This window comes from Bos javanicus, chromosome 6 (genome assembly GCF_032452875.1).
Source record: "Bos javanicus breed banteng chromosome 6, ARS-OSU_banteng_1.0, whole genome shotgun sequence".
In the NCBI taxonomy this organism is placed as follows: domain Eukaryota; kingdom Metazoa; phylum Chordata; class Mammalia; order Artiodactyla; family Bovidae; genus Bos; species Bos javanicus.
Window position 1 is genome coordinate 80127215 of NC_083873.1, and position 21914 is coordinate 80149128.

General features: G+C 35.0%; 1 protein-coding gene across 1 annotated transcript in view; it reads right to left on the reverse strand.

Moving 5' to 3' along the window:
- The window catches only part of TECRL (trans-2,3-enoyl-CoA reductase like), a 142457-nt gene that overhangs the window by 61153 nt on the left and 59390 nt on the right, over positions 1-21914 (reverse strand). The window contains exon 3 of the mRNA XM_061420296.1: positions 7022-7066. Coding sequence (XP_061276280.1) covers positions 7022-7066 — 45 coding nt within the window. The remainder of the gene's footprint in view (positions 1-7021; positions 7067-21914) is intronic.

Consider the following 21914-nt stretch of genomic DNA (forward strand, 5'->3'; position numbering starts at 1 on the left):
GAAAAGAAAAAAAAAAAAACAAAGTCACAAAAATTATAAAGAAAATATGGGTACAAAATTGAGAACAAATACCAAAAAGCAAAAGTTAAAAATCTAGAGTAGAGTTTGGAATTTGAAAAATACAATGTTAAAGAAAAGAAGAAGAGAAAGAAAGAAAAAAAAAGTCCCAAAAATTTATTTAAAAAAAAATAGGTACAAAATTGATAACAAATACCAAAAAGCTATGGTAACCCACTCCAGTATTCTTGCCTGGAGAATCCCAGGGACGGGGAGCCTGGTGGGCTGCCATCTATGGGGTCATTCAGAGTCAGACACAACTGAAGCGACTTAGCAGCAGCAGCAACCAAAAAGCTAAACTTAAAAATCTAGAGTAGAGTTTGGAATTTCAAAAATACAATGTTAAAGAAAAGAAGAAAAAAAAAAAAAGAGAGAGAGAGAAAGGAAAAAAAAAAAAACAAGGTTACAAAAATTATAAAGAATATATATATGAAGTTTGCTTTAAAAAAACTAGGGTCTTTTTTTTTTTTTTGCAAAGTAATAGTAGGTTATAAAATTCAAAATTAAAGGAGTAATAGAGGACTTAATTTTTTAAAAAAAATTTAAAAAAAAAAGAAAGAAAGAATGATCATAAAAATAGTAAAAATATATCTAGGATTTTCTTTGGTGTTGTGGTATTGTGGGGCAGTTCATTTTCGGCTAGTTCCTTGATCCGGCCTATATTTCTCAAAATCTATAGGCCCCTTCCTATGTGGTTTGTACTAATGACAGGGTTTTAATCTATTGCCTGTCGCTTCCAAGGCGGTTCCGTCTGTTATAGCTTCTTCTGTTTGCTGGTCTCTTCAGTGTCTGATTTCCGCCCTGATACAAAGGGGGCAGTGGTGGACACTTTTTTTTTTTTTTAGGCTCACTTGTTCAGTCACGATTTGGGGAGGGAGGCACGCTGCAAACAAATAACACTGGCGTGTGCTTGCAGTGCCTCAGCCACACTGGGCCTAACCCCCTCTCACGGCGCAGGTAGCCTCCCTGCCCACAGTGCTCAGGCTCTAGATTGCTCTGCTGGGAACCATCTGAGGCCAGCCCTGGGCTGCTTGCATCTCCCAGGTCTAAGCTGCTCAGGTTCAGGCACTCGGGTAGTCCTGAGAGGCGCAGACTTGGTTGGGCCTGCGTTTTGTGCCCTTCCAGGTCCGAGCAGCTCAGGTGATGAGGTGTTTGGCGAGCACGGTTGCTGCGACTTATCGCCTCCCTGTGGCTCGGTTTTCTGGGTGTACAACTGGTGCACCTTCTCAGGCAGATGTTGACCGTCCAGAACCCCAAGAAGTCTTAGTTAGCAAAGAAGCCTGCTTACGGTTTTGTAGATAATGTCTCTCTGGGCTGCGATTGCCCCCTTCTTGCTCTGGCTGCCTGTCACTGGAGGGGGATGGTCTGCAGCCGGCTATCTCTGTTCAGTCCTTTGTTCTGTGCACGGGCCTGGCAGTGTCTTAGGTTAGGGCTGGCTTTTCATGTGGTAGTTATCCCACAGTCTGGTTTGGTAACCCAAATTAGTTTGCTCAGGTAGCACTCAGGGCATTCAGGCCAGATCCTCACTCTAAGCGATGCATCCCGTGCCTCCCTGCCCAGCCCCTGCTTGCTAGTGGCAGGTGCCAGTGTCTGCACTGCTTCTCTGCTGGGGGAGTTAATGTTGGGCTCGTAATCTATGGGTTTTAATTGTTTATTTATTTTTCCTCCCTGTTATGTTGCCCTCTGTGCTTCCAAGGCTCGGCACAGACTCGGCTGTGAGAGTGTTTCCTGATGTTTGGAAACTTCTCTTATTTTAAGACTCCCTTCCTGGGATGGAGCTCCGTCCCTCCCTCTTTTGTCTCTTTTTTTGTCCTTTATATTTTTTCCTACCTCCTTTTGAAGACAATGGGTTGCTTTTCTGGGTGCCTGATGTCCTCTGCCAGAATTCAGAAGTTGTTTTGTGGAATTTACTCGGCGTTTAAATGTTTTTTTGATGAATTTGTGGGGGAAAAAGTGGTCTCCCTGTCCTATTCCTCTGCCATCTTAGCTCCTCCCCTCTAGAATTTTAAAAGTCATCGTAAAGCACCTGGGAATGGGCTTGATTCAGCTTTCAAAAAGATCATTGTGATTGTTGTATGGTAACTGGGAAGAAAAGGAAGCTAGATTACTTAGGAGAAAGTAAGAATTCACCAACCACGGTATGAGGTTTATTTGGACTAAGACGGCAGTGGTAGAGATGTTAAAAATTCATCAACCCCAAAAAGTTTGATCTTAGCGCAAGTTTAACCTGTGAGATTCAGGTTGAGGTAATTTTTTGTCCTGAGCACTTAATTGCATTGTAATATCATTAACCGACAAAGAGTAGAGTGAGGAAAGACCAGATTTGCACTGGGATGACCCAGGGGGGTAGTACAGGGAGGGAGGTGGGAGGAGGGTTCAGGATGAGGAACATGTGTACACCCATGGCAGATTCATGTTGATGTATGGCAAAACCAATACAATATTATAAAGTAAATAAATATATATATATATACACATAAACAGCAAAGTATACAAAAAAAAAAAAAAAAGAAAATTTCAATTAGGGTGCATTTAATGTGAGATATCTATTAGGCCTTCAACTGGGAGCTGTCAAGTAGGCAGTTGGGTGGCTGTGTCTGAAGATATTTTCAAAGTCATTGACAGTTAAAGCCATGGGGCATGGTGAGATTATTTATGCATGCAGTTTGAAATGAAGGAATACAAACTGAGACTGAGTTTCCTAGCACTCCAGGCTTTTGAATTCAGAAGACAAACACACAGCAAAGATTATTTAAAACTTTCTCATGAAATAGGAAGAAACAGAAGTGATGATGGAAAGTTTGTGAAAGAAATGTTCTGCTCTTAAAAATGAACACTAGATAAGTTTGCCATTGTGTACTGAAAGATATGTACAAAGGTGTCTTTTTTAGTACTGTTTGTAGTAGCAAAACATAAAAATCTTAAGTATACATAAACAAGATGTGGATAAATATAATCTGTTTTACTCAAACAAAAGTATATTATACAGAAAGATAAATGAGTAGATTAGAACTGTGTATACCAGCATAGATGCATCTCACAAGTACAATACTATTAATGTTATTGTTTTTATTTGTATTATGCTGCTAAGTCGCTTCAGTCGTGTCCGACTCTGTGTGACCCCATAGATGGCAGCCCACAAGGCTCCCCCGTCCCTGGGATTCTCCAGGCAAGAACACTGGAGTGGGTTGCCATTTCCTTCTCCAATGCATAAAAGTGAAAAGTGAAAGTGAAGTCGCTCAGTAGTGTTCGACTCTTTGCGACCCCATGGACTGCAGCCTATCAGGCTCCTCCACCCATGGGACTTCCCAGGCAAGAGTACTGGAGTGGGGTGCCATTGTCTTCTCCTATTTGTATTATACTTTATGCTAAACTATTTATGAATTATATTAACTCTACTTATGTACAAATTTCCTTTCATTTTTTATTATTGAAAGAAAGAGTAAGATATTAAATTTTGACCATATTTTGATTTTTTAAATATAATATTTAGATTTATAATTATGCTTACAGGTATTTTTAATAAGATAAAAATAGGCAATTGTTATATATTAATTTTGATAAATCCAACATGAATATAGTAAGCTATGATTTCCTTGCCTAGTTTATGATATATGGCTTCAAAAGAGGTCATCTTGGTGGGCCAGAGTTAATAACAAATCTGAATGGAGTCAGAAATAGGGATACCAAGATTTAATACACTGGGAAGAGTCAATATACTATTGTTGGTTTAAAAATGGAGAGGGCTACCTGGCAAATAATTAAAGTGACCTCTAGGAACTGATAGCCATCAAGGAAATAGGGATCTCTGTCATAAAAGCTAAAAAGTGGATTCTGCCAACAAGACTGAAGGTGGAAGTAGATTTCCTCAGAAGTCTAGATGAGAATTCAGTGTAGCTGATACCTTATTCTAAACTTGGATACTCTGAGTAGAGAATCCAGCCAAATTATATCTTTGAGCTCATAAATAATCGCTGTTTTAAGTTGCTAAGTTTGTGGTAATTTGTTGCACATTGACGTAACATGGTTCAAGGTTTGTTATCCAGCTGATCAGAATGTCATTGTGACAGTCACTCTAACAAGAAATATTGATAAGGACTGCTGAAAACTTCTTTCCAACATGCACCTATCGACATCATAGTTTCCCACTGTTCTATCCCCTTTACTGACATCAAAGAACAGAATATTGGCATTTTGTTTTTAAAATATGGAAAATCAATATAGTATTTGAGTGAAACAATGTGAGAGAATCCAGACATATCATTAATCATATCACTCTTAGATACAGTAATCAGGAACCCCTTTCCTTGGCATTCTATATCTATGTCCTTTTCCAATGGGAGAGGAATATGTGGGACCAAGAGGATGCACCTAATGGAGCCCATGACATTTATACCATAAGTTGGCCTCTTAAGGCCCCTACATTTTCTGCCTAAATTTGCTCAAGTAATATATCTTTTGGGGACATTTTTGCCCAAGAATGGGCCAAACACTGAGGTGCATACTTCTAACCCTAGGAGATTGCATAAAGGGTATGTGAATGGTTTGAATCGGGGATGGGAAGAGAAGGACCAATTCAACATGTACTTAAACCTTCTATTGAACAAATCTAATGTTTCTAAGAATTAGAAATTTGACCCCATACTTCCAGGACATTATAAATTATATTAATCACAGTAATGAGAGAACACATTTAGGTTACCAGTTTGTATGACAGATTTATTGCAACAATGGCTGCAATTATTCACCATTACCATGTCAGCATCACTCACAATATGACTTTTAGTCCCTTCTATTAAGAGTTGGTGTCGGTTTCCCCAACCTTGAATATAAGGTAGCCTAGTATCTTGCTCTGACAAATAGAATGTGGGACAAGGAATCATAAACCAGTTCTAAGCCTGGGCTTCATGAATTCTTGAATGCTTGTGCTCATTTATTTGTACTCCTGATTCCACCAAGGCCAGAACTTTCTGATGAAGCATGAGACCATATAGAGCAGAGAGGAGTGGCTACAGCCCTGAACATTCTGGCAAGTCCAGCAATCCACCAGCTCACCTTAGCTGTTTGAATGAAACTAGCCAAGCAAGGCTAACCCCAGCCCAGCTAAGCAGAAATCCCAAGCCAAAAAAACGTTGGCTATAATTTCCCATAAAAATAAATTGCTTGTTCTTTTGTTTGTGTTTTAGCAGTTTTTTGTGTACAGAAAATGTAAAAGACTCTAAAATAACATGATATAATTATTCATAGTGCACTCATTCTGGCAAAGATACTCTGGCAGCAAATATGTAATGTTCATGCCTTGCTTTGTTTTGGTGTTGTCTTTTTCCTTAATATTAATAGTTACAACTATGTTTAATGAGGTGTTAACCATGCACAAATCATTATAGTACTTTATAAACATAATCTTACTTACACACTAGCTACCACCTACAAAAAGCACACATACACACACACACAAACTATAAGTTAGATTCTTTATTAGCTCACTTTACAAAAGAAGATTCTGAATATAAGTAAGTAGAAAGATATGTTTTAAATTGTTTTATTCCAAATAGCCTTTGTGCCATATCCTGCTTATATCACTAAATTCACAGATTCCTTTTTTCAAATAGTTCATCACATTCTTATAAAAAAGTAAATAAATAAAGGTAGTCCTTGATGGGGCTGTTTATAAACACTCCAAATTAAAAAAAAAAAAACAAAAAAAACAAAAAAAAACACTTGGATGGTTATGCTTTATTTTCATCACACACTGGTACATCCAACCAGGTATATGAGTGAAGGGAAATAAAATGTCACATTCACCAGAAAGGTTGAAGTAACAGAAATTCCCCAGTCCCTTATAACATCCCTCAAATTGAAATTACATCTGACACTGATGCTTGTGGTATTCTCAGTTTTTTTTTTTTTTTAATTCATATAAGAATCAAGTTCAGAAAACAATACCATTATTTCATTTTATATTATTTCAGCAACCATGTGTTAAAAGGCCCCATAGAAGCAAAAAGAAACAAGACAATGATTCTTCTCTTCAAAACCCTAACTGGATGAGAATTTGCCTTGAACACTTGAATTTCAAAAAATGTGAAACCTCAAGAAATGGTGATTTATAAAAATATTCTGGATACCCATGTTTTCAACATAGACATATCAGAAAAATGTGGAATATTTAAGATAGCAATGAAAACAACAAAAACATCTTAGAGAAATCATTTGTACTTAAGTGAATATGATATCTAAGAAATGATAGCCTGAATATTAGCAAAGTACCAGAAAAATACAAGGCAGGTCAGGATTGTGTAGAAAAATTTAAAGATTGAAATTTCTTAAAAGATATCTCTGTAGATTTATTATGAACCTGAACTGAATATTCCTCAGAAATTTCCAATCTACTCAGAGCTTTTATTTAACAAGTTCAAATGTAAGGTCAAGTGATGTGATTCAATACCAATGATTCTTAGCAAGACTAACTTTTGTGTATTTTTAGAATAAAATTTTTAAATTTTATGACCAGAAAATAAGGTTTGAAATTTTGAAACACTTGAGGCTTATTAATGGAAACAATACAACTCCCTATAATTCATTAATTCTGTTTCTCCTTATCTCTCTTATTCTGCTTTTTAACAGGAATAAAGGGAAAGACAACTGAGCCGTATACCTGAGACTATATTAGGAGGCAGTAGACTGAGGGGATATAGCAATAAAAGCTTTTGAGACAGATGTTAGTTCAGATCCTGCCTTCAATACACAATGACAGTGAATGTATGAAATTTATTTCTGTGAGACTAAAATTCCTCTACCATAAACGTGAAACACTAGCTTTTGAGGAGGCTCAAATAAAACAATATATTTTCAGTATTTATTATAATACCTGTCATTTGGTAATTGATAAATAAATATTGCCTATTGATGACAGAAAAAGGATTCTAAATTAAATAAATAGATGAGTGAAATTATTTCTTACCACGTTCTAGCTGCAGGCCTACTCGAGAAGGATACCACTGTGGACCTATTCAATGAAAAATGACATTTAATTGTAAGCACAGGTGTAAACATATTTTAAAAGCAATATTTTCCATTAGAAGATAGATTAGATCTCAGAAGGTGATTAAAAATGATTATCCAGTATTAGAAATGGAGACAGTAGTTTTCCTTTACAGGATAAGCACTATGGATAATTCTGGAAGAAAGCATGATGGGCAGGTGCTTTAGGAATGGTGATTTTCTGCTTTTTGGTCTAGGAACTTGTTACACAGATGAATTCAATTTGTGGACATGTAATAAAATAAGTGACCTATGTATAGTGGTGATTTAGTTGCTAAGTTGTGTCCAATTTTTGTGATCCCATGGACGGTAGCCTGCCAGGCTCCTCTGTCCATGGAGTTTCCCAGGCAAGCATACTGGAGTGGGTTTCCATATCCCTATCCATGGTATCTTCCTGACCCAGGAAGTGAACTCAGGTCTCCTGCATTTCAGGTAGATTCTTTACTGACTGAACTATAAGGGAAGTTGACCCATGTATAGCTTGTGCAATTTGAAAATTATTCTTAAAAAAAAAAAAGTCTTAGATAGCTTCATTTAAAACTGGAGAACTGTGACCTCATTCAAAATTTATTTAAAATTAACATGTGGAACTGAGTTATTTTCTCTATCAGGAATAAGCCACTCTATCAGAATAGTACGTACTATTGACTTTTAGTATTATGAGCAAATTAATTATAGCAGAAATATAACTTTACTGTCTTCTACATATAATACTATTAGTAATAAGTAGAATACTAAAATTTCTGTATGATTAGAAAAATCAAAATACCTTTATTATATGCTAAAACTGAAACTTTAGAAAATGAAGATCATGGCATCCGGTCCCATCACTTCATGGGAAATAAATGGGGAAACAGTGGAAACAGTGTCAGACTTTATTTTTGGGGCTCCAAAATCACTGCAGATGGTGACTGCAGCCATGAAATTAAAAGACACTTACTCCTTGGGAAGGAAAGTTATGACCAACCTAGATAGCATATTCAAAAGCAGAGACATTACTTTGCCAACAAAGGTCCATCTAGTCAAGGCTATGGTTTTTCCAGTGGTAATATATGGATGTGAGAGTTGGACTGTGAAGAAGGCTGAGTGCCGAAGAATTGATGCTTTTGAACTGTGGTGTTGGAGAAGACTCTTGAGAGTCCCTTGGACTGCAAGGAGATCCAACCAGGCCATTCTGAAGGAGATCAGCCCTGGGATTTCTTTGGAAGGAATGATGCTAAAGCTGAAACTCCAGTACTTTGGCCACCTCATGCGAAGAGTTGACTCATTGGAAAAGACTCTGATGCTGGGAGGGATTGGGGGCAGGAGGAGAAGGGGATGACAGAGGATGAGATGGCTGGATGGCATCACTGACTCAATGGACGTGAGTCTGAGTGAACTCCGGGAGTTGGTGATGGACAGGGAGGCCTGGCGTGCTGCCATTCATGGGGTCGCAAAGAATCGGACACGACTGAGAGACTGAACTGAACTAAACTGAACTGAAAGCTGAAACTCCAGTACTTTGGCCACCTCATGCAAAGAGTTGACTCATTGGAAAAGACTCTGATGCTGGGAAGGATTGGGGGCAGGAGGACAAGGGGATGACAGAGGATGAGATGGCTGGATTGCATCACTGACTCGATGGACATGAATCTGAGTGAACTCCTGGAGTTGGTGATGGACAGGGAGGTCTGTGGCATGCTGCGATTCATGGGGTCACAAAGAGTCAGACACGACTGAGAGACTGAACTGAACTGAACACACATCCATAATAAAAAAGTTGATTCACAATTATCAGAATATTTTTATTTTCTCTTAAAATGAATTCTTTATTATTACTTTAAAGGCTGTATTGAAAATTTAATTTTTAACTTTGAGGTACAATTTTAAGCAAATTCAATTCATATATAATAATTTAAGAGTACTGACAAAAGAATATTACACAATTGCTATTTCTTTTTCAAAACATTACTTTCTAAATTGTCAGTAAGAGTAATGATAATGTAATACAACTGAATTGCAGTCAATTCTATCTAAATTTACTGCAAAAATTCCTGCAACTTACACATGCAAGTTCTCATGAATAAATAACTCATAAGTTAAAACTCATAATCAATAGTTAAACTTTATTAAGATTACATCTAAACAAAATTTAATAATAGTGTGGCAAATGAGGAATACACAAACATTTAACTCTGACATTTGATTTTTTTAATTGTATTTACTACTAATTGTTTTATTTATATAGCCATTTGTTGTTCTGAAATGCATGCTAAAATTGTTTGTTGAAAAGAATTTTTAAATAGCTATACTTATTAATCATACTGAAAATATGCTGCCAAAGAAGTATGATGGAAACAAATGCAAAGAGATATCTACAGTTTAAAATGAGTTTGCAATTATGGATATAGAAGAAAATATAAAACTTATGAAAATACATTTATATTTGACAAATAATCATTGACCACCTCTGATTATACATGTTGTCAAGTTCAGTCCATTTTAGTAATATTGGTGTAAGACATTATTTTCAATAGCACTTTATGAGGTTTTTGGGCTTCTTTGGTGGCTCAAATGGTAAAGAATCTGCCTGCAATGCAGGAGACCCAGGTTTGATCCATGGGTTGGGAAGATCCCTTGGAGAAGGAAATGGCTACCCAATATAATATTCTTGCCTGGAAAATTCAAAGCATAGAGGAGCCTGGCAGGCTACAGTCCATGGGGTTGCAAAGAGTCAGACATGACTGGCTGAATTTCACTTCACTTTTTTCACATTTATAGCATCTTTTTAATAGTGGGAAATATCAGTGCAAAATTAATTCAATCATTCTAGGCAAAGAGATCTATCTGTGACCTAGATGAGTCAATTCTGGCTGTATCCACAATGATCAATCAGATAGTTTAGAAGCTGTTAATGCCTTCAAGGAAAACTACTTCCTTTCAATCCTCTCAATAAGAATAAACTATAAGTCTGAGTTCAGTTCAGTTGCTCAGTTGTGTCCGACTCTGACCCCATGAACCACAGCATGCCAGGCCTCCCTGTCCATCACCAACTCCTGGAGTCCACCCAATCCCATGTCCATCGAGTCGATGATGTCATCCAACCATCTCATCCTCTGTCACCCCCTTCTCCTCCTGCCCTCAATCTTTCCCAGCATCAGAGTCTTTTCAAATGAGTCAGCTCTTCACAGAAAAATAAAGTCAGCCATTGTTTCCACTGTTTCTCCGTCTATTTGCCTTGAAGTGATGGGACCGGATGACATAATCTTAGTTTTCTGAATGTTAAGCTTTAAGCTATAACTATAAATCTACTTATGAAATAAACATGACATTTAAAGGTTGTAATCTTTGAACACTGTGTCCCAGAGAAAGAGAGTTACTAACTGCTATGTAAACCTTTAGATTAGTTTCAATTCTGTTTTCAAAGAGCAAAACATACATTTTCTGATATTCTCTATGCTTGTTGAGCTTAGATGGAATAGGCTGGAAAAACATCAGGAAAAATAGTTTATAAAGGATAAGGATATACATTGCATAATGAATTTTAGCATGTGTGAATAGTCCTGAAAATTATAATACTGAGTACATTGAACTCTGACGGCTGGCTCACAGCCGAATTATGGCTATGTAGTAGCTCTAATGCATCTACTAGTATCTTAAATTATTTAAGATGTTGAACTCGACTAGTATAATACCTATTATATTCTACCATGATTTAGAGTTCTATCCTTGATGATTGGAAGACTTCATAAACTATGCAATAACATCCCAAATAAGTAGTGTCTGCATACAATTCAAATATATTTATTTTACTAAAATAGGTTTTTCTGAATTTCTGGTTGTGACCATAATATGTTTAAAGATAGAATTAGTGTTATTATCAGCACTATATAAAGGGGTAGAATAGAGTAGAATAAAGTAGAAATGGATTGTCATGGCACTGGATGCAATATATTAGGATAAATTCTAGATAGACAAGTTCAGTATTGTTTCTTCAATGTTTTGTTTCAATAGCTTAAATTGTATAGATACATTTTTGTTTTTAGCTTAAATTGTATAGATACATTTTTGTTTTTATTTGACTACTGTACATTCTTTATTATGAATCATAGTCAAAAAAGTTGGCGACTAAAATGACAACTATGTGTGTGTGTGTATATATGTGTGTATGTGTATATATATATACACATATATATACTGCATTTTATTGCAAAATAAATAATTTTTTTTCTAAAGCTCTCTATTATAGAGGTTTTGCACAAAAATTAACATTAATGGTTGAATTAAATCCTATAATATAAAACAGATTTAAAAGGTTTGAGTGTTTTTTTCCTTCAAGAAGATTTGTTCTTAAATTTTGAAAGATTAAGGAACAGGGTAATGATATAAATTATATCGGATTTCAGCCATCTAAAATATTCAACAAGTTTTACAAAGGAGATGAGAGTCTTGAAGACGAGCACAGTGGCCAGCCATTGGAAGTTGACAATGACCATTTGAGAGCAATCAACAAAGCTGATCCTTTTACAACTACATGATAAGTTGCCTAAGAGCTCAATGTCAACCACTCTACAGTCGTTCAGCATTTGAACAGGTGAAACAGCCCGATAAGTGGGTTCCTTGTGAGCTGACTGAAAATCAAAGCAATCATCATTTTGAAGTGTCATCTTCTCTTACTCTAAGCAACAACAGTGAAAAATTTCTTGATTGGTTTGTGACATGCAACAAAAAGTGGATATGACAATTGGCAATGAACAGCTCACTGGTTAGACCAGGAAGAAGCTCCAAAATACTTCCAAAGCCAAACTTGCACCCAAAAAATAAAAGATCATAATCACTCTTTGGTGGTCTGCTGCTGGTCTGATCCACTACAGCTTTCTGAATCTTGGCAAAACCATTATATCTGAGAAGTAGGCTCAGCAAATCGATGAGATGCACAGAAAACTGCAATTCATGCAGCCAGCACTGGTCAACAGAAAGACCCCAATTCTTCCCCATTACAATGCCCAACGTCAGGTCACAAAACCAATGCTTCAAAAGTTGAACAAATTGGGCTACAGAGTTTTGCCTCATCTGCCAAATTCACCTGACCTCTCACCAACCACTTCTTCAAGTATCTCGACAATTTTTTGCAGAGAAAATATTTCCGCCACCAGCAGGAGGCAGAAAATGCTTCCCAAGAGTTCACTGAACCCTAAAGCATGGATTTTTATGCTACAGGAATAAATAAACTTATTTCTGTTGGCAAAAATGTGTTGATTTTAATGGTTCCTATTAATACTTTGATTAATATAGGTGTGTTTGAGCCTAGTTATAATGATTTAAAATTCGCAGTCCAAAACCACAGTTACATTCACATCAGTCTAATATGATTAGAATTCTTCTTCTAGAATGTTTATCAGCAGTATAAATTTTAACTTAAATATTTAAATTCATGTCTCCAGATATTCAATTTTAGAAATAAAAGTCAGCAATAGAATTTTTTTTTTTTAAATAATGAAAGTCAGAAATCTTTATTGAGTCACTGATGGCATGTGTTCTGTATTTGTGTTTATGAGAAGCAGGAAGTGTTAGGCACTCAGTCATGTCCAACTTTTTGCAATCCCAGGGACTGAAAACTTAGTGTCAGTTAGTATTAATAGTTAGATCGTACAGACTAAAGCTTACATAGGTTAAATTATTTAATACACTATAATTTATAAGGTATTAAAATTATTTTTAATCTATCTTAATTACAGATGGAATTGAATACTAACTGAAACCTATATTCATAGTAATACTGAAAGAGGAAAAATTTAGGAGAAAAAATACTGAAGGAATTTTCAAAAATAATAGTATCCTTCATGACCTAAAACATATCACGTCTCATACTTAAGACTTGGTAAACCTACCACCTAACCTCTACCCTTTTTATTTGATCACTAATCCTGCTAGAAAGAAGAGGGCTTCCCAGGTGACACTAGTGGTAAAGATTCTGCCTGCCAATGCAAGAGACGCAAGAGACATGAGTTTGATCTCTGGGTCAGGAAGATCTCCAGGAATGGGGAATGGCAACCTGCTTCAATATTCTAGCCTGGAAAATTCCATGAAAAAAGGAGCTTGGCAGGCTACTGATCATGGAACTGCAAAGAGTTAGACATAATTTAATGACTGAGCACACACATTAGGAGGCATAAATTTCGAGAACAGTTAAGGATTAATTAAAGAAACCACTTCGTTAGTGTGGTGGAATATTCCTGGTGGACCATGCAGAACATTTGGGGAAAGAAAACAGTGATCAATTTTTGTTGTCTACATCTTGGGTGCTTTGTGACTGCTGTGATGAGATAGGATGAAGAGTAGAAAGAAATAGAATTCTGTTCTTAAAAGTATGCTATGCAGGGCTGGCATCAGTGACATTAATAACCTCAGATATGCATATGACACCACCCTTACGTCAGAAAGCAAAGAGGAACTAAAGAGCTTCTTGATGAAGATGAAAGAGGAGAGTGAAAAAGCTGGCTTAAAAACTCAAAATTCAAAAAACGAAGATGCCAGTCCAGGTTCGATGCACGATACTGGATGCTTGGGGCTAGTGCACTGGGACGACCCAGAGGGATGGTATGGGGAGGGAGGAGGGAGGAGGGTTCAGGATGGGGAACACATGTATACCTGTGATGGATTCATTTTGATATTTGCCAAAACTAATACAATTATGTAAAGTTTAAAAATAAAATAAAATTAAAAAAAAAAAAAAAAAACGAAGATCATGGCAAGTGGTCTCATCACTTCATGGCAAATAGATGGGAAACAATGGCAACTATGACAGACGTTATTTTCTTGGGCTCCAAAATCACTGCAGATGGTGACTGCAGCCATGAAATTAAAAGATGCTTGCTCCTTGGAAGAAAAGCTATGACCAACCTAGACAGCATACTAAAAAGCAGAAACATTACTTTGCCAACAGAGGTCCGTCTAGTCAAGGCTATATAAATGTGCTGATATTATAAATGTTCATTTTTTCAAATAAAATAATTATATATATATATAAAACAATATAGATTCATTTTAAAGTTAAAAAAGAAAAAATGGATTAAAATAGTTACATCAATGTATGAATAACATAACCTTAATACAAAAGAAACATTTATGTTTCAGAATTTTATTTGTAATGATAAAGTCTGGCAAAGTGTGAATATGTACTAAAGTTATTATATTGCAAAATCTTTTAATTATATTCCTTGTGTGAAAATTAATAAAGGAAGGATATCACCAATAGTTGATTAAGATGTTTGAGATTTTGATGATAAATTGTTGAGCATAGAATACTATATTTCACATTCAATGGACTTTTTTCTTACCACAGAAAATGACATTAGTAAAACAAATGCTGAAATAAACATAATTAGAAGGCCATTAAGATCCTATAGGAAAGAAACATTAAAAAAAATCTTTAACTCATGAAACAAACTTGATTTAATCTAAAATGACTTCCTGAAATGAACTAAAATAACTGCAATTGTAATTGAAAAACAATTGTCAATCCAATAGTTATTAGGTGCATTTCAAATGACATCCCATTTCAGGATAATCTTATAAGGCAAGCAAATAAAATGAGTGTATTGTGAAATAAATTAAAGAAACTACAAGCACAAAGTAAAATAAAGAACTTAATTTTCCAAAAAAGAGATGGTAGTAGTCTGCTATGCTTAAATTCTATGAAACCATATCTGAGCTTTGAATATATATTTACATGCAACACTTTGATGAAAACAGGCAAGAGGCAGTTCATAGAAAACATCAAGCATGGTGACTGTTCTTGAAATGTTGTTTTTCATGTGATGATTCTGAAACATTGTATACATTTTATCTAAAGAAAAAGATTTAGAGGAAAATGAAAATAATTTTTAAATCCTGAAAAATTATTAAATAGAACACAAAGTATTAAAAACACCATTAGGGTTATTTGGAAGAAGGAATATTTGTACAAGGTCGAATTTCTTTGAAAGTAGTTTAACCACTGTTTTACTCTCATGCATGGGTGAGTGCTCAATCATGTCTGACTCTTTACAACCCCATGGACTATAGCCTGTCAGACTCCTCTATACCTGTGGCGGATTCATGTTGATGTATGGCAAAACCAATACAATATTGTAAAGTAATTAACCTCCAATTAAAATAAATTTATATTAAAAAGTAAAGAATACTAGACAAATTTCCATTTCCTTCTCCAGGGGATCTTCCTCACTCATGGATGGAACCCATGTCTCTTCATCTCCTGCATTGGTAGGCAGGTTCTTTACCACTGAACCACCCAGGATGCCCTGGTTTCCTCTCACAAGCTAAGCTAAGCTAAGCCACTTCAGTCGTGTCCGACTCTGTGCGACCCCATAGATGGCAGCCCACCAGGCTCCCCTGTCCCTGGGATTCTCCAGGCAAGAATATTGGAGTGGGTTGCCATTTCCTTCTCCAGTGCATGAAATCGAAAAGCGAAAGTGAAGTCATTCAGTCATAGACATGTGTTAATGTGAATGTTTAGAAGATAATGTAGCATAAATAGCTGTATTTTGTGAGAAGGCAGACTGAAAAACTTTTAACCAACATATCACTTCTCAAAAAAATATTAATTCAGTTCAGTTCAGTTCAGTCGCTCAGTTGTGTCTGACTTTTTGTGACCCCATGAATTATTATTAAAAAATGAATACCTGAAACTTTGCATTAGCTTTTGTCAATTATCCTAATAGTATATATTTTTAATCCTTGGTAAAGGTAAATTAAGAAAAATGATTGGGATAATAAGCATAAACTGCTACACATAGCAAGCATAATACTTATGCATAATAAACTGATAAATAATTTTTCATCATAGCAATATAATAAATAATTTTTCAATACTTTTACTTTATTCATGCTATACTGTAAATGTCTTTGAAATATATCTACTATTAATCATATGTGTGTCCATAAAGTTCTTACAGGCTGTTGCATAACATCTTACTGGAAACTTTTTGGCCAACCCAATATATGAACAATATAAAAAGTAAGGACAAGTATGATTAAATTATAGGTCTAAATTTAATCAATTTAATGATTTACTTTGATTTGATGTAATGGCTAATCTTGTCTAGCACCTAAGGATCTCAATTCTCAATTTACTAACTTTCTAATGTACCTTTTTTTTTCTGAGTGTTTTCAGTCAGTAAATATCATGATAAAGAGGAGGAGTAAAATAAAAACAGTAAGTGCAGGAAAAGGAAAATGAATATATGTAGCCACTCTTATTCTTCAATTCCCTGATTGTTTTAAGTTTTGCCTGGGAGTTTTATTTTATTTATTTATTATTTATTAACATATAGTTGATGAACAATATAATATATGTTAAATATATACAATATAGTTATTCACAGTTTAAGGGTTGAGCTCCATTCTTAGTTATTATAAAATATTGGCTATATTCCCTATGTTTCAGAGTATATCCTTGTAGTTTATTTTATATATAATAGTTTGTACCTCTTAATCCCCTATCTTTATGTTGCCCCTCTCCCTTTCTGTCTCCTGCTTGGTAAGCACTGGTTTGTTCTCCATATTTATGAGTCTGCTTTGCTGTTGTTGTTATATTCACTAGTTTGTTGTGTTTTTTTAGATCCACATATAAGTAATATCATAGAGCATTTTTCTTTCTGGCTTATTACACTTCTCATAATAACCTCCAAGTGCATCCATGTTGCTACATGTGACAAAATTTCATTCTTTCTTATGCCTGTTTCCATTTTATATCCCTATATCACATCTTTATCCATTTATTTGTTGGTAGATATTTATGTTGCTTGCATATCTTGGCTATTGAAGTAAATGTAGCTTTGTAGAAATTATATTACTTCTATAAAAATAACAAATTAAAATAGATAAGAAAGCTGATGAACTCTATTCATAATTAGTTTGTGACTCTTCATAGTCAATGATTGTATTTGTTTGGAAATTACATTTCCATTATCATGATTCACTGTATTAACATTGATAATAAATAAAGCCTCCAAGGTATGTTTATGATATAAATAGTCAATAATATGCTCAATCATCAGTGCTTTTTTAAAAATAAACATTGGAAATGTAGCATACAATGTAATAAATTATCAAAGCCCAAGATTAATTTTAAAGAGCATTAGATGTATAAAGTGTCTCATTAACTTTATCACCTAAATTTATTCAAAAATGAGTAAAGATGTAAAATAAAAAATCAAAAACATGAGAAAATGTTGATGGTACTATAAACATTGTTTCATTTGATAAAGTACCAAATAAAATGTATAGAAATGAAACAATTTTATGGCAATAAAAATGTAATGGAATGATGGTATAGCCAGTTAGACTAAGCAGAAGAATTTGTCAATTAGAGAATGAACCAGAATAAATTTCTCAGAAAGTAGAAAATTAAAAGGAATAAGAGAATATAAAAAGCAAATCACGTGTGCATGCTAATTCGCTTGAGTCATGTCTGACTCTTTACAACCCTATGAACTGTAGCCCATCAGTCTCCTCTGTCCATGGGATTCTCCAAGCAAGAATACTGGAGTGGGTTTCCATCCTCTCCTCCAGAGGATCTTCCCAACCCAAAGATCTCTTATGTCTTATCTCTTAGGTCTCCTGCATTGGAAGGCAGGTTCTTTACCACTAGCGCCACCTGGGAAGCCCTCAAAAAAAAAAAAAAAAAAAGAATGAAAGAAAATTGAATGATATTCTATGTATTAGGTATCCTTAAGCATAAACAAAGAATTCCATCAACTGTAATGGTAAACTGCATGTTCTACCCAAAACTTCCTTCTGAGGACAACTAGGAAAGTATAAATAAATATTTTATCAAAATCTCCATAGAGTTAGTAACAAAGTGTAGTATTAGAAAGCTAATATTTGGGAGGAAGGGAACCCCAGAAAGCCGAGCCCAGAAACTGAAGCCACATTCCCCTAGAGACATCTGCTTGTATTGGAAGAGACAGCTGAGCAAGACTTTCCATAGACCCACAAGCCTGAGCAAACAAAAAAAAAACAGACTTTATTTCCAGTTAAGAAGGAGAATCCTTAGTAAAAGCCAAAAATTTCACTGGTATCACAAAATAAAGAAGTCAAAAAGAGACCAGTTCTCAGAAGGAATGAAGCTGAATTTTGTATCATCTTACCACTTGTTTGGATTCAAGTGATCTGTAATTTCTAAATTCCAGCCCTAAAGATTGAGGAAGCAAAATAATTCTTCTCTAGAAAGATACAACTTTATCCAGAGTCTTTAATTATCTCTACATTGTTTGATATTGTTAGATATCACGAAGGGCAATTAGACAGATAGCAGGGTTCTAAATGATGGAAATAAGAGATTTTGTCCAAATAGCTTCTGAATGAAGTGTTTTTAAAGAAAATGTAAAGCAATCACATTATTATTTAGATTGATCTTATACTCGAGATCCTTTTTTTGTCTGTTAATAGATGAACATCCAAAGGATCAACTTTGGGAAAAATAAATTGATTCCAGAATTGAAATGAGATAAGCTGAACAATACTAAATAAAAAAACTGAGACAAAGTAGGTGTCTTATAAAAAATAGCATTATATATATATAATATGAATATATAAAATAATTATAAATAATTTATATTTATATACAAAAACAAAATACTGAACAGCAAAAGTATGTCAAGTGGAAAGTATTCTTTGAATTAAAACATCCTGGATTTTGATAAAAGATTTCTTAAAATTTTAATAGTATTATTAGTAAAGTTTTATACATCTGCAAAGCCAAACTTTTTCTTGATAGAAGCCACCTATTTTCCTTGTTCTGGCATCCAAAGATGTACACAACTTTCTGCTTTCCTGTCTTATAAAAGCCCTGTTCTAATGGGAACTTCTCGTGTTTATAAAGCAAAATTAAGGGACGGAAATATCAACCAGGCCATGGAAAGCTATATAGGAAATGTGGTTGTATCACAGAATGTCCTGTGCACATTGAATTATCACTTTAGTTACACTGTTTTAGTAGTACCATTGTGTTCTTTCCAAACAGTAGAAGACTAAAAACCTGAACAGAAGGGCATGCACATGAGTTCTGTTGCTTTTTTGATTAGAAATAAACACCAAGTATCATTAAAAAAAAAAAAACTTTCTTGATGTACTGAAATACTTTCTGGTGATTTAATATTGTAATCAGTTATTTGTGAGAAAAGATTCCTTTGTTACAGTAATTCACTCAAACTAAATGAACCATTTTATTTCCTGTATACCATTTTTTTGCAGTCTTATAAATGCCACCTACATATTAAGTGATAAAGCTTAAATGAAATCAAGAAAAGCAGTAAAAATATGTGTGATAGAGAACTATTTCCTATCTCATACTCTATAACAACAACAAGAAGTTCTAACACTCAAATCAGCATCAACCAACGTGTATAATTTTGCTGACCTTGAAAAGACGAGACATCTGCTAAGGAGTTTACTATTACAGAGCTTTCAAATAAGAAAGACAAAGTGCTATAATGGAGTATAATCAGCAACCACAAAGCAAATCCTCTGTAGGAAAACAGACGTGATTCTAAAAATATTTAAAAGCTGTGTAAACAAGTATTCAGAATTAAAGAATAAAGAATATGAAAAACAAGAGGCATAAAGTAACAAGCCAATTTCACAGTAAAATATAAAACACAAGGCAAGAAAATATGGGACAGGAAGAAGCACACACAGAGAATAACTGAACTATTTATTTGTCTTCCCTTTTTTAATCTTATAACCAGCTTGTTCACCTAATCACCTACCATATTTCTAAGGAACCACTAGGGTTGGTCATTATGCCTACATTTCCATTTACCTTAGATTACCATTTAACTGTTCAGGAGTCTCAGAGCATCCATCATCACAGGAATACTTTTCTCAATTTGGCTTTGTACAACCACTACTCAGACTTTACTATCTAGCTTCTCCGTCTACTCCAGTGTACTTTAGAGCATTTATTGTTTGTCATTAGCAACAATTTTAAATCAACAACTTCATGCAAAAAACCCTTAGTATTCTTACTTTATTATAAATAAAACTTTTCTGCATATTCTTCAACTGGTGTGTGTTCTTTATGCCAAACTCACCCAATCATGAACCTAAAAGTGTATTAGGAATTATTCTTGCTGTCACACCCAAAACCTGTATTTTCCATTCTCCTCAGGTAATGCTCATCACCAGACTTTACTACATAGTATTATTTTGTTATTGTTTTTGCCATCTGTGATGGACTGGGATTTCCATCTAAGTCACTAAAGACTTAACTCAGAGTATCCTCTCCACCACTACTCATTTACCATTGTGTGTGATAGTCACTAAATCATGTCTGACTCTTTGCAACCCCATGGACTGTACTCTGCCAGACTCTTCTGTCCATGGAATTCTCCAGGCAAGAATACTGGAGTGTGTTGCCATTGGCTTCTCCAATTTACCATTATAAGTAATTTCAGTATCACTTAAATTCCTTCCTTGGTCTATTCGTCTAAACGTTCTCTGCCTACTGTCTCACTCTTATCCAGAGTCTCATGCTTACCAAAAAATATTTCACTTCCAAATATATTTCAAATATTCTACTTTCTAATCATCACAACCATTCCTTCCTATTTAATTCAGTCAGTATTTCTACTTCAGATAATTTTTGATTCTCCAAGGATTTCCCAGCAATCATCTTATTATTTTGACTCTGGTAAGTTTTTTATTTCTCCCACTATAACTGTAATCATACCTAATCAATGATCTTAACTACTTTGTCTAACTTTCTTGGTTTCACTACTTGGAAAAATGCTGAGCCTTACTATATTCAACTATTTCATACTCTGTGTCTGAATCTGAGTCTTTGAATGGTTTTCCCGTGATGCTGTCACTTCCCTGGTTTCCGTGATGCCATCAGATTTAGCAGAACCCAGTGCTACTTTCAGTTACTTTCTCTAATTACCTGTTTTTTATCTTTCTACCTGAAATTATATTATGTACATATTAAGATGCTTAGTATGGATTTCTCCTTACTGTTATGATATATTATGAGAACTAGTAGCTGTAACTACATCTATTACTACTATACTACAGTCCATGGTGGGGTTGCAAAGAGTTGAACATGGCTGAGCAACTAAGCACAGCACAACTCATTAGAAGACTGCCTGGCACAGAAGAATGTGTGATTTTATAAGATTTCAATAAACATATAGCCTCTTATTGAAAAAGAATCGGCAGAAGGTATGAAAGTGCCATTATTTTAATAAAATGCAATATTAGTTGTCCATGAACAGTATGAAAAAGCAAAATGATAGGATACTGAAGGAGAAGCTCCTCAGGTCAGTAGGTGCCCAATATGCTACTGGAGATCAGTGGAGAAATAACTCCAGAAAGAATGGAGCCAAAGCAAAAACAATACCCAGCTGTGGATGTGACTGGTGATAGAAGCAAGGTTCAATGATGTAAAGAGCAATATTTCATAAGAACCTGGAATGTCAGGTCCATGAATCAAGGCAAATTGGAAGTGGTCAAACAGGAGATGGCAAGAGTGAATGTCGACATTCTAGGAATCAGTGAACTGCAATGGACTGGAATGGGTGATTTTAACTCAGATGACCATTATATCTACTACTGCGGGCAGGAATCCCTCAGAAGAAATGGAGTAGCCATCATGGTCAACAAAAGAGTCCGAAATGCAGTACTTGGATGCAATCTCAAAAATGACAAAATGATCTCTGTTCGTTTCCAAGGCAAACCATTCAATATCACAATAATCCAAGTCTATGTCTCAACCAGTAATGCTGAAGAAGCTGAAGCTGAACGGTTTTATGAAGACCTACAAGACCTTTTAG